The following is a 15,814-nucleotide window of genomic DNA, read 5'->3' on the forward strand; positions in this document are numbered from 1 at the left end:
CCTGGAGCGAGCCCGGGTAGACTGGCGTGGCTATCCCGACGGGTATGAAACATTGCGAGAGTCGATGCGAGTGCGATGGACACCGCGATGGGAAGTTAGACACGCCAAGCATCGAGAGGTGGAGGACTTGAGAGGGGTTCAGCGCGGGTGTGCGGTGCCAGCCGGTTTTAGGGATGTGCTCTGCCTAGCACTGCATTGTTGTGGCGGTGGCTACGCAGTCAGCCGCGGCGGGTCTGAGACTGCCCCGTCTGTACGACAGTGACCTTCCACGTCTCCTTTCTTCCCTCGGTCCTCGAGCCTCGAGACTCCGCCACATTCCTGGAGTCGCCGACCGCGTGGTGCACTACCTTGCAAAGCGCGTAGAAAATGCCGTCGCCCGTCCCAGCCTCTACCGAACCTCCGGGCTACGATGTCGCAAACACGGCGGCTATCATCAATGATCAGCAAGCAAGAACTGGGGGCCAGACGAAAAAGCCATGGTGCAGGGCCCTGAGCTGATTTTATGAATCAATATTACGCAAGGGAACCACCGCAGTTCGCAGCATGCAGCCACCACCACAGCCGCAGCCAATCGAGGCTGGCATCAACCACACCAGCTAAGCGACATCCCGCCCTCAGAATGCCCGAGTTCGACTGTAGACTGTAAGAGCGGCTCTGCGATAGCAGGCGGACAAGGCTGAAAAATTGACGTTAAATGAAATGTCCTCGCAAGGTTAGGTTCCGGTCAAACTCAGACTCGACGGCCGCCTCTCACTTTTCTCTACTAAACTTTCCGCCTCATCATGCAACATCTCGGCCTTAACCTCCTGGAGAAGGACGACTTCGAGGTCACATGCTTTGACAACCTCTATACCGGGGAGAACCGGGAATGCCACTTCCATGGATTTCCCCAGACGCGAGGCTGGGAGTTCGATACATCCACATACACTATCAAGAAACCCATTAGAACACCGGGAGTCGACTTCGGTCAGCTGATGCAATCTTGGCTCTTTTTCGGGCTCATTACCGCGGTAGTGTACGACGACAATCACGATGAGACAAGGCGATTTGATTCGAAGACGCTTGTATCCAAGCGTAATACGATCGATACGACAGAGCTCCCGCGTATCCTTAGAGAATGGCAACGATGGGAGATGCAGAAAAAGAACGAATCGGGCCAGAACATGAGGATGATCCGCGCACAGCTTGCGTTGGACCTTGCCCGGAAAGTGATCAAGCGCCATTCTCCCCCACCTGGCAGTAGAAGGAAGGCAGGCCCTACTCAACTTGATGACCATCTGGCATTATCACTCATGGTCCTCGGCGAAACTTTGACGAATGCGAAAGCGAAAATCATCAATCAAGTCGGCTTCAGGGCGCGCGATTGGTATGGAGATGCCGATATTGGCTGGGGAAGTCCTTCAGCGGTATTGGATAAGATGGATGACGACGACTGGTGTCCCAGGACGAAAAATCTCCTCCGAGCGCAGCTACGCGAGAATGCGACGGCCCTCCTCTCTGTCTATATATCACATCGACAACATAAATTCAGAGGCCATACAGAGGCTAAATGCAATGAAGACGAACCCTGCAAGCTCAAATCCGAAGACGGGCGCTTTCCTGGGGAATACGCAACGAAGCATCACCCAGATTGCCTTCATCGGGGAAACCGCAGAAACGCTGCCTGTCATCCCGGCAGCGCGTGTTGTGGTCAAGGGGATGAGGACATGAAGGATGACGAGGAAACCTACGAGTTACCCACCTGCCTTACTCCGTGTGTAGATAAGATGGTGGGCGTGACGATCGCAGATGTTGTGAGGATCATAGAAGCCGACAGAATTCCGCTCATCAAATTCAAGGAGACAAAGGGTGGGGAGGACCCGATCCAACTGGAAGTAATTGATGACGCAGAATGTCAAGATTATGCAACAATATCGCATGTCTGGTCAGATGGATACGGGAACCCCGACCAAAATCAACTATGGCGGTGCCAGCTTGCTTACTTTCGGGATCTCCTGAAAGAAGCGCAGATGCAGAAGAATAGGCAGAATAGAGGAGAGGCAAAAGACGACCCGCTTCCTTTCTGGATTGACACGCTGACAATACCGGTACAAGACCAATACAAATCAGCCAGGAAGAAGGCAATCACTCATATCTATAAGGTCTATTCCCGGGCCAGGTACACCATCGTCATTGATAACGGATTGAACAACATGTCATGGGACGACAAGGACTATACAACGACGGCGATGCGAATCCTCGCGAGCGGATGGATGCGCAGGCTCTGGACGCTCCAGGAAGCATATCTGAGCAGGAAGCTTCTGTTCGCCTTCAAACGCTGGGACAACAACAAACCGGATGTACCCCTCGTGGACTTAGACGAAATCGAGGAGCTGTTCGTCGATACGAACGAAGCACTCGTCTCGAGCCTCCCAGCAAATGCCAGGAGCTACTACCACAACATGCTTGGCCAAGACCGCAAGGCACGCATACACGGCTTGACTTCTACGAACAGCGTGGGCCTGGTCGCCAGTGTGTGGAAAGCTGCGCAATGGAGGGTAAGTGCCTGAATATTCCATCACAGTGCTCGCGCTAACGCCCATCAAGACGACAAGCAAATTAGAGCATGAAACATTAGCCCTTGCTACATTGTTGAACTTGGATTATCAGAACTCGTCGTTTGCAGGCGCCGAGCTATTGAAGAAACGCGATGATAAAGCTCAGAAGCTCAAGGAGTACATGAGGGACTTCTGGCTGGTATTGGAAGAGAACTCTCCTGGGGCTATTCCTCCAGGTATCATATTCTTGCCTGGGGAGCGGATCCAGCTACCCGGTTTCGGATGGGCACCCCTTAGCTGGATGGAAGCCCAGGGGGTTGATTATCCTGACCCTATTTCGGTCATTTCCAAGTCAGCAAAACTAGAGCCACGAAAAGGCGGCCTGCTCGTCGAATTCCCGGGATTTCTGCTCCACTTTCAGGACAGGAACGCTATTCTAGGGTACACGGACGGCAAAGGCTTCTGGTTTCCAAGCGACAGTTCGCTGTCTGAATGGTATCATGTCGAACGACCGGATGGGAAACAACATAGTATTAAGAAGGGCATCATCGACGAGCGACGCACTGAACACCTCGCAATCATTCTGAGTCGTCCACGGCCACGCGAAATCGCCGAGATCGGGCTCTTAGTCGAAATTCACAAGACGAAAGAGCAGAGGGAGCTTGGAAAGGATAGCGGGAAGCGGATTTTCGGGGTATATATAGTTGGAAGAGTCAGCGTTAGGCGTGAAACAGATGAGAAGCAGGTGAACGACAAGAGAAAGGAAATCATCGAGAGCCGAAATCCCGAATATCGCGAGAGAATCATCTGCGGCGAAGCGCTTGAGGAGGATCAGCAATGGTACGTGGACAGTCGCACCACCATCGACGAGGAGATGGGCGAGGAATCTAATTTGCCTACGCGATCTGCGTCCGAGGTCAACATACCGGCCACTGGCAGATTTAAACCCTATCCTATGCGAAGTGGGGCAGAAGTTCCTATGGGAATCGACCCGGATGGTGGTGCCTCTCGAGCTGGCACGGAGACTCCAACGCCAGCGCCGTCGACTCACACCGCTGGTGGGAGCTCCATGCATAATCCGCATCCGCCCGCAGGCCCTGGATCACTAATGAATGAGAAGAACGCAGTGGAGGAGACAGAAGAGAACAACGTACCCTCCCCAGGAAATTTGCTGAGGAGTAGGACAGAGGCGGTGACGGACAGGGTATCTTCGTGGTGGAAAAAACTAGGGAGATCCAGTACATTTCAGCCAACTTCTTAGTACAATGCATACAATCACACCTGGACACTTGGTCGGGTTTCAATGCTGTCTCAATAATGACGCGAACACGCTAGCTCTGGTTTTGGCCTAGCTTCTAATCTGCATCCTTAGGTACACGCAAGTTTCCTCCCAGCTTCCCTCTCAACATACAAGGCCATTTACCTCTTTCTCGAGAGGGCTCCCCTGGCATCCGTTTGGAGAGGCTGAACACCGGTCACCGATTCCCTCCTGTCTTACATCATCCTTCGTCCTTCATTGCCCTCAACAGTGACCGATCAAGAAGGCAAATGCAGTCATCAGCTGCCATGCAAGCCTACATAGACGTCTTCTATCACGCGTCCAGTAAGAGATAGCCATAGGCGAAGGGGTGATGATGACCCCAAGCGTGATCGAATGACGCGCGGTGCCTGCGAACGAGACAGGCTCGAGGCGCAGCCACATGGAGAGGGAGGGCAGCCACTCGGACGAATCCAGCTGGATTTGCAGCAACCCCCACATGCAATTTCCACCGTGTGGCGGCGTCCAGTCGCCGTCGTTCTCCGAGTTACTCAGTTACACACGCCGCAAGGCTGAGGCTCAGCCTGGTCGACAACGCAAGGCTGAAGTTCAGCCTGGTCGCAAACAACACCGCATCACTTTCCGGATGCCCCGCCCTCACACACGTAGCAATAACGCGAAAGCCTCATTGTTTGATGTTTACTTCGAGGCGCACCGATCACTGCGCAACCATATATATGCATAGCATCGCGTTCAGCGGATGAGCAGCCCTTAATAGCCGCTACGCTGTATTCGCGTGCCACCAACTCGAGCGATGGCTGCTTCTTCCATTTCCTCTATGCAATCTAACGCGGCCCAACTCCGATCACAATGGTCGAATCCCGGAGACGTCCTATCGCTCCTCCTCATTATCGGAGGGGACATTGTCCAAAAGGCGCTCGCGCAAACGACAGCCGGCAGAATACCGCCAGTCTGCTTCTCCTTCGGATGGGTAGCGTACTCCTTCTCCACGCTCGTTGGAGTCATCGGAGATGGACGGCTGCTCCCTCCCCCGGATTACCCGGTCAAAGTGTTCAATCTGGAGTCGTCGTACGTGCGCGAAAACAAGAACTGGGTTATAGGCCGGATACTGCGAGACAACGAGGTGTTCATGAATAAGAGGGGAAGCCTTAATGGCGCCAGCATCAGGATTTCTATCTACACGGCCGAAGCTCCTTGGAAGAAAAGAAGTTTTAGTTTTGTCACCGAAAGAATTTGGTTGTTCGTAACCGCCGCCCAGATTGCTGTCGCTGTTGTACCTTTCGCTAAGGACGGTGAATGGGGCGTCTTCCTCATTACCCTCAGTGGCATTGCTGCTGCGATCATTGCCGGCGAGCTGCCGCAGTGGAATGTGGAGAAACTGCCCCTGAAACGAAAGAGTGGGAAGTACATGGCGCTTACGAGTGGTAATGGCTCGCGGGAGGTGATGATCATCTACAGCGCCGGAGAAGCCTTGGACTTGGAAGAACTGGCGGCGGGAGAAAGCCCACGATCAGATCGCGTCTGGGAGGCCTCCTCTCTCTTCTCAGCACCTAAGAAGGGGCCCAAAGGCCAGAAGCTATATCACAAAAACGGCAGCGAAATGCGCACGGCCTTTATGTGGAGCGGTCTCCCGGTGGGACTCTGGGCCACTAGGATCGTCTGCTTCTGTCAAACGATATTCTGGATTGCGCTTCTTATTACGGTAGCTGGTCTTCGGTCTCATAGCTGGTACCTGGTGGGGGTGGGCGGCCTGGGGATGCTACAGAACGCCGTGGTTGCTGCCGTTGCTCGATCTCCCGATCGCCGCGGCTTACCACTCACGTTAGTCGACACTATCGTTACGCGCGGGACCATGGACGGTCTGATGGACCTGGAAATGACGATAAACGGAGCTGGGCAAGTGCTTTTAGACGAGTTCTTCCCCCGGTCCCTGCGAGAGAACGAGCTTGCATGGTGGTCTGGCGACCAGGATCCTTACGACAACCAACGCATGGAGCATGGGGGAAGAGGAAGACCGCGGTCCCGGCTGCCGAGGAAAAACATCGATATTCCGGATATCGATACGAGCGGGAAAGCGCGGCTGTATAGACGCTCGTCCAGTTGGGAGTCTTCGGTACTCTCGGGAGATATGGAGCTGAGGACGGTTTCTCCGCCTCCGATACCGCGGGACTTCGAGCCAGGTGCAAATCCCTCTGCGAAGAGACCGGAGGTTTCTACGTATTCTGCTCAGGAGTCTCCGAGGCCTCAGCTGCCCGCTCGAAATGACCGTCGCGCAAAGCGGTCTGAGGATTCGGTTAGGTCTCCCGACTGGGCCTGAACCGGAGCTCCCAATGCAAGGCTGAGATGTCGGCCCTTCGGATTACAGCTCTAGTCAATGAAGTTTGCGAAGTGATACGGTTTCCCTGGGAGTGCTAGTCTCAATAACGAAGGGGAATATATAAAAACAGTGAAAACACTATTTCGTTGCTTAAGTATTGATTAAATTTCAAGGAGGAGTGGATTTCCATTTTGCTCAACACAGAAGACTCGATGCCAGGATGGAAGGAGGGAGGTGCATGGAAATAGCAAGTGCGGCTCGGTGTCCTCTACGATCAGATCCCTAGAGCGAATGACCAACGCCAAGTAGGCGGCTCAATCAGCGACGCAGCAATTAATTGAAAGCATGTAGCCAAGTACCAGTACTCTATAACCTGTGACTTGTGCGCGGGTGGGCCTTGCATAGCGCATACGGGGTACGAAAATAGCAGCAGCGCGCGCGGAGCATAACCGCCTCGAGCCTGGTAGTGGGATATTATCGATATAGTGCTTCGGAAACCTTTGTTCGACTTCAGGCCACCGCACCACTCGCGCGCATTTGGGGCTTGCGCGCGGCTGAGAAACGCGAGCGCATCTTCGAGGCCATTGAGGACAATTTCACGACGTCTGGATGCTCAGGCTGGAGTTGCGAGTGTGCAATTGCTACTAAAGTGGGTATTCGAAAGTCGTCCCCGTCCAACCGCTATCTACATGCAATACCCGGCAGATATTTTCAGGAGAGAGAAAGGAAGAGAGAGAAAAGGGGCGTACAAGGCGCCTAGCACTGTCGCCACTTGATGTATAGCACGTTGGTGAAGCGGCCGCTCTCCTTGACAGCCGCTAGCGTGCCGCTGCCGGAACCTCCCATGGGCGTAAGCGCAACCTCGGAGTTGACGTTCAGCATGCCCTCGCCTCCGCAGGGCGACCAGACGGAGATAGGGACGTCGTCGTGCTTGGTGTACTTGCCCGTGAAGGGGCCGTTGAGGACCATGGTGGAAGAAGCCTGCTGTGTGTCAGTCGAATCCTATTAACTTTTAGAGCAAGAGCCAGACTTACAGTCTGCGTCTGACCGGAGAAATAATACTGCGCCTTGACCACACCCTTAACGCCGTCATCCAAGTCTCCCCAGCCCATGTAATCCGCGCTGTACACCGAGAAGGAGTAACCGGGCGAGTACAGAATATCGATATTGAGCTGGCAGTTCTTGCGCGACTGGTCGGCGACAATATTGGGGCCGACGGAGGCGGTGAAGTCCTTGGAGAAGTAGATGGGCAGGATGGCGCTGTTGGTGTAGTCGACGTCGATGGTGCCCTGAGGGCAGCCCGAGCCGCCGTAGACGACTTTGTTGATTTTGAAGGCGGGCGGGGCGGCGGCGACGGCGTCGGGGATGGGGGTTGCGAGGGCAGTGGTCGCGAGGAGGGAGAGGGCGGGGAGTGCGTACTTCATTGTGGTGGAAGAGTGTTTGTGTTTTCGACGAAAAGAGGCTCGAAGGATGAGGATCCTGGGAATGACAGAGAGGTATATGCTCTGAAGCTGGAGATCTTATGATCTAAAAGAGAAAAGCTGGAGGTGGCGAGCTGCTTGCTGTAGTGTGGATCAGGAAGGCAGGGAGCGACGCCGTCCTTAAATGCTGAAGCATTCTCCCGGGTACGAGAAGTAGATCACGAACCTGCAGATTGTTCACGATACCTCTGCCAGTCGTTCGTCCAAGGCACGGTCCTACGGGCCGCCCATGTGCACATCTCCACTAGAGTACGTTCTCGTGAAGGCGATCAAAAAATAGCACATCGCTACCGTCCTCAACGGCCAGACTGCATACTCCGGGTTAGAGTAGAGGACAGATACCAGGTACTGTCGCCACGGACAAGCTTTTGGTTGTGCCGACGAAATTGCGGGTGCAGATGTACACGGGGAGGCCGCGCACGATGCTGCCACAGACTGAAGCCATGAGAAGAACACGTTCGCTCTAGAACGCCGCAAAACCTAGAGTTTTGGCTCGAAAGAAGAAATGATCGGCCCAAAAATAGTACGCGAGAAGAGTTGTTGTAGCGTGATGGCAGAGCGATGGGCCGCAAAGGGTCGAGCATTGTATATAATAGATTGGAAGACCAGGTCGAGGTCATGAAGTGGACGGCGACGGTTAATTGCGGGCTGGGATCTGGGGAAGCTTATGGGTCTTTAGCGAGCGGGCGGCGTCGACTTATGAGAACGGTCCTGCCGACTTTGGGGTGCGGTTTTGGGCGTCTCGTATCGTTCATCAATGGGCAAATTGAGCGACGGCCGCTTCTCGTCGACGGTTGCAGTTGCGGGAGGGTTTCGTTGGACAGGTAATTACCGGCGCATGTTCTAGCGATCCCGAGGCTTGCGGCGCGGTCTTTTCTCTGCTAGAGACGATGCAGGTGCAGATTTCATGGGCTATTGTTAGAAAGTTGTGCTGGTTAATCTGTTTAGCGAAGAAGCCAGGTTTGTATAGGCAAAACCAATCTCGAGGTACATGATCACGTGTATCGCCTCACCCTTTGACCCTTCCAGAATTCTAATCGTCGAAAGCTCATCCGCTAGAGTCTCTCTGAGGAGGGGCTATCACAATGCCCCATTGACTGGTGGCGATACTCCGATGACGGGAATTCTGGGTATTTCTCCTCCAGAACCATTGCCGAGGTCGTTGGAAGAAGCTGAAACGGCTGGCTGATGCCCATGTGGAGAACACAACAGTGGTTAGAGCAATCAGCAGAAATTCTTCGATGCGGTGAGGAACGGCGTTGGTGTTGGTGTTGGGGGTGTTGGTGTAGCTGACGACTCGCAGGCATCCGACCGAAACCTGGGACGGGAACCTGGAAGGTGCTGACGGACACGTGCTGGCAAAGCTTAGCTGACACTCTGTTCCAACATCGTACTCACATTCTACTTCGAACATAGCCCGAATCCCTTCTTTTCAGGCGCCCCCGCTGTGCGTACCGCACGAGTCTTTCGGCCGAGTGCCTTCGATCGACGTCATCAGTGGGACGGATATGTTGGATATGCGACAAAGAAAGGAAGCCACTTCAAGCCTCAACGTCCCGTTCTGGACCCTGAAAGCGCCTGGCCACGAGAGTCAATCGCCTCGACTCGATGCCGTGCTAGATACCGGAAGACATGGAAGCCAGCAATTGGCCATTGACACCTTCGCTGAGCTTGCCGCGTGCGTACCGCCGCAATCTCCGTGGGCTTCCTCTCCACCAGAATTCATCTGCTGGCGCCACGCCGCACGCTATCCTATTTACGTAGCTTGCTAGGCCCAACCCTAACCTCCGTAGAAAGATGAATTTGTCTGAGCAACGCCGTCGTCAGCAATCGCCCCGCATTGTCCTTGGCTTGCCCCACCCTTACCCGCTAGCCGACAGCAAGCCACCAACAAGCTGAGTGTTTTATGATTAATCTTCATGGAGAAGGTGCGACTCCCGAGGCCCAGGCTGAAGCGGCGCCCGCGATGATCAGCCCGTGTGGCGGTCCACCGCTCATTCATTTTCGACTCTCAACTTAAGTACTACCCTCCTTCCCTCCCTCATTTCGTCCCACATCACACCTCTGCCCTCGCACAAGTATCACCGCAACCATGTCTCCCTCCAAGACCCTCAGCATCGACTTCGAAAAGTTCTACAACATCATCGACGGCAAGCAGCGCGGCAGCGACAAAATCCACCATGGCATCAACCCCGCGACCGGCCAGGAGCTGTGGGACGTCCCAATTGCCAGCGAGCAGGACCTGAACGATGCCGTTGCAGCTGGGAAGAAGGCCTTCCCCGCATGGAGAGACACGCCAATTGAGAAGAGGAAGGAGCTGCTGATGAAGTTTGTCGACCTCGTCGGCCAGTACTCCGACGAGCTCACCACCCTTCTATGCAAAGAGTCGGGCAAGCCGGTATGCCCAAATCTGAAACGAGCAAGTGGGGCATTCTCTGACGGCGCTACAGAGGAAATTCGCGGCCATTGAGGTCGCCGGTGTGGGTGGATTCGTTGCCTATCACTGTGGGCTATCCCGCGTATCCGGATAATATCTATATACTAATGTCCGATTAGGCAGTCTCGATATCCCCACGGAGACGTACGAGGACGACGAAAAGACTATCTACACTGAGTATACACCTCTTGGTGTTTGTGGAGGTACGTGATATTTGAGAAGGCTAGAGGAACTACGAATTGACGGGCGCAGGCATCGTCCCCTGGAACTTCCCCCTGATTCTCTCCGTTGGCAAGGTCGCGCCAGCCCTACTCACCGGCAATGCCATCATTATCAAGCCCTCGTAAGTCAATGATACGAACGCACCGTAGTCGTAAAGCTAACATGCTATAGACCATTCACCCCCTACACCGGCCTGAAAATGGTCGAGCTCATGCAAGAAGTCTTCCCCGCCGGCGTCGTCCAAGTCGTCGGCGGCAACAACGAACTCGGCGCACAACTCTGCCTGCACCCCGACGTCGCAAAGATCTCCTTCACGGGCTCGATCGCAACGGGCAAGAAAGTGATGGAAGCCTCCGCCAAGACGCTCAAGCGCGTAACCCTCGAGCTCGGCGGCAACGACGCCTCCATCATCCTGCCAGACGTCGACATCAAGAAAGTCGCCCCCGAGGTCGTCATGGGCGCCTTCCAGAACTCCGGCCAGGTCTGCGTCGCCACGAAGCGCATCTACATCCACGAGTCCATCTACAAGGACTTCCTGCAGGAGATGGTCAACTTCACCAAGACCATCAAGGTCGGCAACCCCGACGACGGCGACAACCTGCTCGGCCCCATCCAGAACAGCATGCAGTACGAGAAGGTCAAGGGCTTCTTCGCAGACAGCAAGGCTAAGGGGTACAAGTTCGCCGCCGGCGAGCCCGACATCGCTGCCTCGAAGGGCTTCTTCATCCAGCCCACTATTATCGACAACCCGCCCAACGACTCGCGTATCATCGCCGAGGAGCCCTTCGGCCCTATCGTGCCCACGCAGCCGTGGTCCGATATCGACGAGGTCGTCGCCCGCGCGAATAACACTAATACAGGCCTCGGTGCGTGCGTGTGGGGCAAGGACGTCGAGAAGGCGGCGAAGGTCGCGCGACGGTTGGAGGCCGGCAGCGTGTTCGTAAACTCGTGGGAGAAGCCTACGCCGCAGGCTACCTTTGGCGGGCACAAGGAGTCGGGTATTGGCGGCGAGTGGGGTAAGACGGGTCTGCTGGCGTTCATGAACGCGCATGTCATCCACGTCTACAAGTCGTGACTAGGTAGAGGAAAGCAGGATGTTGCGAAGCTGTGAGGAGAATGAGATGCTCCAAGCAAGCTTATGAGATAGGAGCAGATATGGCCCTGTAAAGTATGAATAACGGAACTTCCATGACGAGCGTGTATTTCCATTGTCTATGCAACATCATGATGCTAAAGCAGATCCAGGTGTTCTTTCCTTCTATGTGCCACCCCATCTATCCAACTCCCCAGCACGGTCAGCACGCATCCTTCTACCACCTTGACCAAATCTACCCCCTAATCCAAACTCTGAATCTGCACCTTAATAGCGCCCGTCTTCGGATCACTCGCCGTCCTAAACGCCTCGACCGCATCCTCCAGCCCAAACCGATGCGTAACCAGCCTCCTCAAATCCACAACGCCATTCTGCACCAGCCTTATCGCCCTGGGCCACGTATTCGCATAGCGGTACTGGAACTGCAGATCGACCTCGCGCGTACTCAGCCGCATAAACGGGATCGTCATCTCGTTCCTGCCGACGCCGATGACGAACACCTTCCCGCCGAACTTGACGGCGTGGATGGCGCCGCAGATGCTGGACTCGACGCCCGTGCACTCCATGGCAATGGCGGGCTCGACGCCGGCCATGAGCCGCACGACGGCGGCGCGGAAGTCCTCGGGCGAGTCGCTGAGCTCGACTTTATGTGTGAGGATGCCCGGGATGAGCTCCGCGGCGAAGGCGAGGCGGCCCGGGTCGATGTCCGTGATAGCGAGGGGCGCAGCGCCAGCAGCCCTGCAGCACAGCGCGGTGACGAGGCCGATGGGGCCGGCGCCGCAGACGACGACGGGGTCGCCAAGGCGGACTCCTGCGCGGTCGAGGCCGGCGAGCGCGACGCTAAGCGGCTCGAGCAGAGCGCCGTCCTCGTACGAGAGATTGGCCGGCAGCTTGTGGCACCAAACGGCCGGGTGCTTGAGGTAGCGGCGCAGCAGGCCGGCGACGGGCGGCGTGGACAGGAACAGCACGCGCTCGCAGCCGTTGTAGCGGCCCGTGAGGCAGGGCTCGCAGGCGTGGCAGGGTATGTTGGGCTCGATGGCTACGCGATCGCCGGGGGCGAGGGTGGTTACGGAGGGGTGGACGGCGAGGACGAGGGCGGCGGACTCGTGGCCGAGGATGTGCGTGTCTTCGACGATCATGGGACCTATTGCACCCTGGGGGTTGGAGGGGTTAGCTGCTGGGCGGTCGGAGGACGGGTGTATGTCCGAGAAGAGAGGTTAATAGGGAGAGGACGTACAGCGTGCCAGAAGTGTATGTCGCTGCCGCAGATGCCAGTGCTCTTTACGTTCAATAGGACTTCTCCTTCCTTCAAGTCCCCTCCCTTTTCCACTTCCTCCAGGCTCGGCTGTGCTTCTGCGACCCACAGCTCATGCTTCGGATTCGTGTAGACGCCAATGTTTGCCTTGGTGGGCTTGACTTCCGTTGCGGTCGTGCTCATCTTGAACCCCTCCTACAGCTCCTTGAGTCCAATTCGGCGCAATTGGGAGAGAGATCAAGAAGCGGCAATCGAGAAAAGAACAATTGACAAAAGCTCAATCGAAGAAATGCCTAGACAAAAAATTCCGCGACGATCACAACACCCTGCAGACGCAGACGCATTTATACATACCCGCACTGCAGCCGTGGTGCATGCAAGCTACCCCTCCATCGTCGTAACTAGCGTCTGAGGCACAGGAATCTCCACAAATAGGAAGCCGAAGACGCCGCATCTGCAGGCCGCGGGCCATTTAGCCCCGACAGCGATCCACTCGCGTTGCAAGAATTTTCCGGTGGCTGTACATGGATGCGCATCTCACGATGTCAGCTGTGGTGTTGAAATGGCAGCCTCGGGCCATGTGTGCGTCGGGCGGATTGAAGGATTGGGCTTAGTGATCGTTCGAGACCCACGGATGCAGCGGATAGGAGCGGGTGGCTGGGAAAAGCATAGTGCTGAAAGATGCTAATGACACCCCGTGCGATGCATAGTGGTGTTCGATCGACAGAAGAGAGTGCGACGAATTATTTACCAAAACTGCCATCGATCAGCGTGTACAGGAACCATTGACATGAAGAAAATTAGAAGTTCGCCAACATTTGAAACCCTCCTGAAGTCGCCTTCCCCGTAACGCGATGCCGCCGAAAATCATAAGCACCGGACGCCTTGCGATAAAGTACACGTTCCCAGTTCATAACCAAGATGCCGTCCGTCCCTAGATGGTTTGTGGTATCTTTGAAAGAAAGAAACAGGTTACCTAAACCCCGGGAAGATCTTCCGTAGGCCCCGCTTCCAGCGAGGACCAGTGTTATCGTCGTCTTCAGCCTCGCCTGGTACCGACCGATTCCCAAGCAACGCCATAGCACGCTGCCGTGCCCACTCTCGCCGATTGCCGGAAGATGAAGGAGGCTGGGAGTCTTCTGCTGCGCCGCTTGATTGGGTTTGGGCTGCTGCAGGAGCAGACTCTGGCGCCGCAGTTGCTCCAGCAGTGGGATTGGACGCTGTCGGTGCCGGAATAGCTCCAGCCATTTCAATATCTGTCTGCTGTGACTGGGACGTCACCGGAGCACTGAAGAACCTTCGGCCACCTATGCGACTACCTAACGATCCGAGCACTCCAGGAAGGTGGCTCATGGTTGTAGACGAAGGCGGCGGTTGTCCCTCGGTGGCTGCCGCAGTCGTCGCACTGCGTGCACGCATCCGCCTGATCATTCGTTCCCGACGGACCATAACATTCGTTATTCTCGGAGGGCAGTAGCCGACAGGTAAAACGCTTGTCTTACACATAGGGCAAAGACTCGAGTTGCTGAGAAGGAATGGATCGATGCAGTCGACGTGGAAGATGTGCCGGCAAGGAAGCTCTCGTACCTGGCACTCGTTGGGTTCGAAGTCGTCGAGACAGATAGGACAAGTGGACTGCGAAAAGGTGGGCCCGTTTACGGTGATTGTGGTAGGAGCAGTCGGGGCGGACGGTCGACGGCTGAGTGGTGCCGCTTTCTGTCCGGTCTCGGCGTCGATTGTGGGAGAGGGTAGATTGCGAGTTTGTGCCGGAACCTGCGGAGTCGTCTTTTCCGCGTCCTCCGGGCCCGCGCTATATGTATATAAAGGTAGTTTTTCGAGATATTGTCGCGGGACAGTCAATCGCTTCACTCCGAGAGCCTCTAGATCCACCTCGCCGTTGACGACGCGGTGTCTAAGGTTGTTCCGCCGTCTTCTCTGCACGAGATGCATCATCACTGAGGTGGCGCCGATGACGATGATCAGGAGACCCAGCACGATGACAAGGAAGACCCAGAGGCTGGGGAGCTGGCTTCCCGGGTCTGATACCATCAGCCATACGCATTCTCAGCTTATATTCCACTTACCGGTATTGACAGTAGCCCATAGCCGCACATAGTCTGTAGGACTTAACTCGGAGGCTAGCTCCTCGCCATCGGGCGCATCCGTGATGTTTCCCGAGTATAGACCCAACTGCTCCGCGATGATACCACCGCTAATAGACGCAAGAACATATGTAGGGAACTTATTGTCCACTTTCCAGCTTCCGCCGTCACCGAGACCCCACGACGCATCGTTCATTACAGGCGGCATAGTGTTGCTAGTACCAGGCTGGTAGACGAGGAAGGCTTTGACGGGCGATGTGCGCGCAGCTTGGAAGTACTCGATCATGCATGGCGGCGAGAACCAGGGAGCGAATGCAATGAGGGCGTAGTCGGAATCGGAGGGCAAGTTGTTCAAACGAGTGGCGTTTGCGGGTACGTACTCCAGCTCAGACTTCTTGCAGTCATCCGAGCGGAGGTCGGGCACGAAGAGGATGCCATACGGATCGTTGCCGCGCTCAACATCTTTTGATGACAGCGTCTGGATGTTGCTCGTTATAGGGTATTGGAAGGAGACGTTTGGCTGAAGATGACTAGCGTTAGGACTGCTTGAAGAGGCTCGAAGTTGTTGGGGCGCGTACTGCAAGAGTGACGAATCTATCGTTGTAGTAGTTTATCGAGTACGGGTCGGGGAAGGCGATAGTGAATATGCCAATACTTTGGGCAGCTGCGCGTGAGGGTCAGCATGGCCCCAACGAGGATGCGCAGGAAGCGGAAGCGCTCGGACTGGAGGGTGACGTACTCATGGTGGGCGAGCCCGGGATCAAAGAAATGCAGCTGTGGGCTGGGCGCGGTGCATTCTGGAAAGGACGAGAGGGCGCGCAGCATTCAGATCACGGTCGCACAGCAAAGAGCAGAGAGCGAAAAGACGGTGCAGATGCGGAAGAGGGGGCAGCGAGCGAGGAGTGGGCGTGATGATTATGCGGAGGCTGGAGGGGCCGGGATGGGACGAGGCATGAGCGCCTAGGATCGGGAAAGCTTAGCAAAAGCTTGTTTCGGTGCTACCGCCTGTGCGTCGCGCTGGAGTCTGCGACGGGATTACGCACGACTATGGTACATCGCTCGACGGAAGATAGTGATGTTGGCTGTCTTCC

At 55.6% G+C, this 15,814-nt stretch overlaps 6 protein-coding genes across 6 annotated transcripts; 3 read left to right on the top strand and 3 right to left on the bottom strand.

Moving 5' to 3' along the window:
* Positions 1-742: 742 nt before the first annotated feature.
* Positions 743-3,798, top strand: BU26DRAFT_552772 (uncharacterized protein; the record flags this gene model as incomplete). Its single annotated transcript, XM_033832166.1, has 2 exons — positions 743-2,537; positions 2,587-3,798. Exons 1-2 carry the CDS (start codon positions 783-785, stop codon positions 3,796-3,798), a joined length of 2,967 nt encoding a protein of 988 aa, XP_033681868.1. The 5' UTR covers positions 743-782.
* Positions 3,799-4,633: 835 nt separating this feature from the next.
* Positions 4,634-6,133, top strand: BU26DRAFT_430929 (uncharacterized protein; the record flags this gene model as incomplete). The annotated part of the gene is made up of 1 exon (XM_033823909.1): positions 4,634-6,133. The coding sequence occupies one exon, from the start codon at positions 4,634-4,636 to the stop codon at positions 6,131-6,133; it is 1,500 nt and encodes a 499-aa protein (XP_033681869.1).
* A 756-nt stretch (positions 6,134-6,889) lies between these two features.
* Positions 6,890-7,557, bottom strand: BU26DRAFT_567210 (uncharacterized protein; the record flags this gene model as incomplete). The annotated part of the gene is made up of 2 exons (XM_033833632.1): positions 6,890-7,114; positions 7,168-7,557. 2 exons carry the CDS (start codon positions 7,555-7,557, stop codon positions 6,890-6,892), a joined length of 615 nt encoding a protein of 204 aa, XP_033681870.1.
* A 1,810-nt stretch (positions 7,558-9,367) lies between these two features.
* Positions 9,368-11,478, top strand: BU26DRAFT_54260 (aldehyde dehydrogenase). Its single transcript, XM_033831658.1, has 5 exons — positions 9,368-10,012; positions 10,065-10,119; positions 10,171-10,254; positions 10,304-10,394; positions 10,445-11,478. Exons 1-5 carry the CDS (start codon positions 9,707-9,709, stop codon positions 11,346-11,348), a joined length of 1,440 nt encoding a protein of 479 aa, XP_033681871.1. The 5' UTR covers positions 9,368-9,706; the 3' UTR covers positions 11,349-11,478.
* A 130-nt stretch (positions 11,479-11,608) lies between these two features.
* Positions 11,609-12,804, bottom strand: BU26DRAFT_507400 (sorbitol dehydrogenase-like protein; the record flags this gene model as incomplete). The annotated part of the gene is made up of 2 exons (XM_033826995.1): positions 11,609-12,520; positions 12,604-12,804. The coding sequence occupies 2 exons, from the start codon at positions 12,802-12,804 to the stop codon at positions 11,609-11,611; spliced, it is 1,113 nt and encodes a 370-aa protein (XP_033681872.1).
* Positions 12,805-13,593: 789 nt separating this feature from the next.
* Positions 13,594-15,388, bottom strand: BU26DRAFT_430978 (uncharacterized protein; the record flags this gene model as incomplete). Its single annotated transcript, XM_033823911.1, has 3 exons — positions 13,594-14,660; positions 14,706-15,243; positions 15,302-15,388. Coding segments are annotated over 3 exons (1,692 nt in total), but the record flags the coding sequence as incomplete, so codon positions are not given.
* Positions 15,389-15,814: the final 426 nt, after the last annotated feature.

The sequence above is a fragment of the Trematosphaeria pertusa genome (assembly GCF_010094035.1).
Source record: "Trematosphaeria pertusa strain CBS 122368 unplaced genomic scaffold BU26scaffold_10, whole genome shotgun sequence".
NCBI lineage: Eukaryota > Fungi > Ascomycota > Dothideomycetes > Pleosporales > Trematosphaeriaceae > Trematosphaeria > Trematosphaeria pertusa.

What these genes read in the sequence shown, in the direction of transcription:
- BU26DRAFT_54260 (XM_033831658.1), top strand. Translation starts at nt 9,707, where the DNA reads ATGTCTCCCTCCAAGACCCTCAGCATCGACTTCGAAAAGTTCTACAAC. An exon ending in GCAAAGAGTCGGGCAAGCCG is followed by an intron (nt 10,013 to 10,064) that starts GTATGCCCAAAT and finishes ACGGCGCTACAG; the next exon opens with AGGAAATTCGCGGCCATTGA. An exon ending in GCCATCATTATCAAGCCCTC is followed by an intron (nt 10,395 to 10,444) that starts GTAAGTCAATGA and finishes AACATGCTATAG; the next exon opens with ACCATTCACCCCCTACACCG.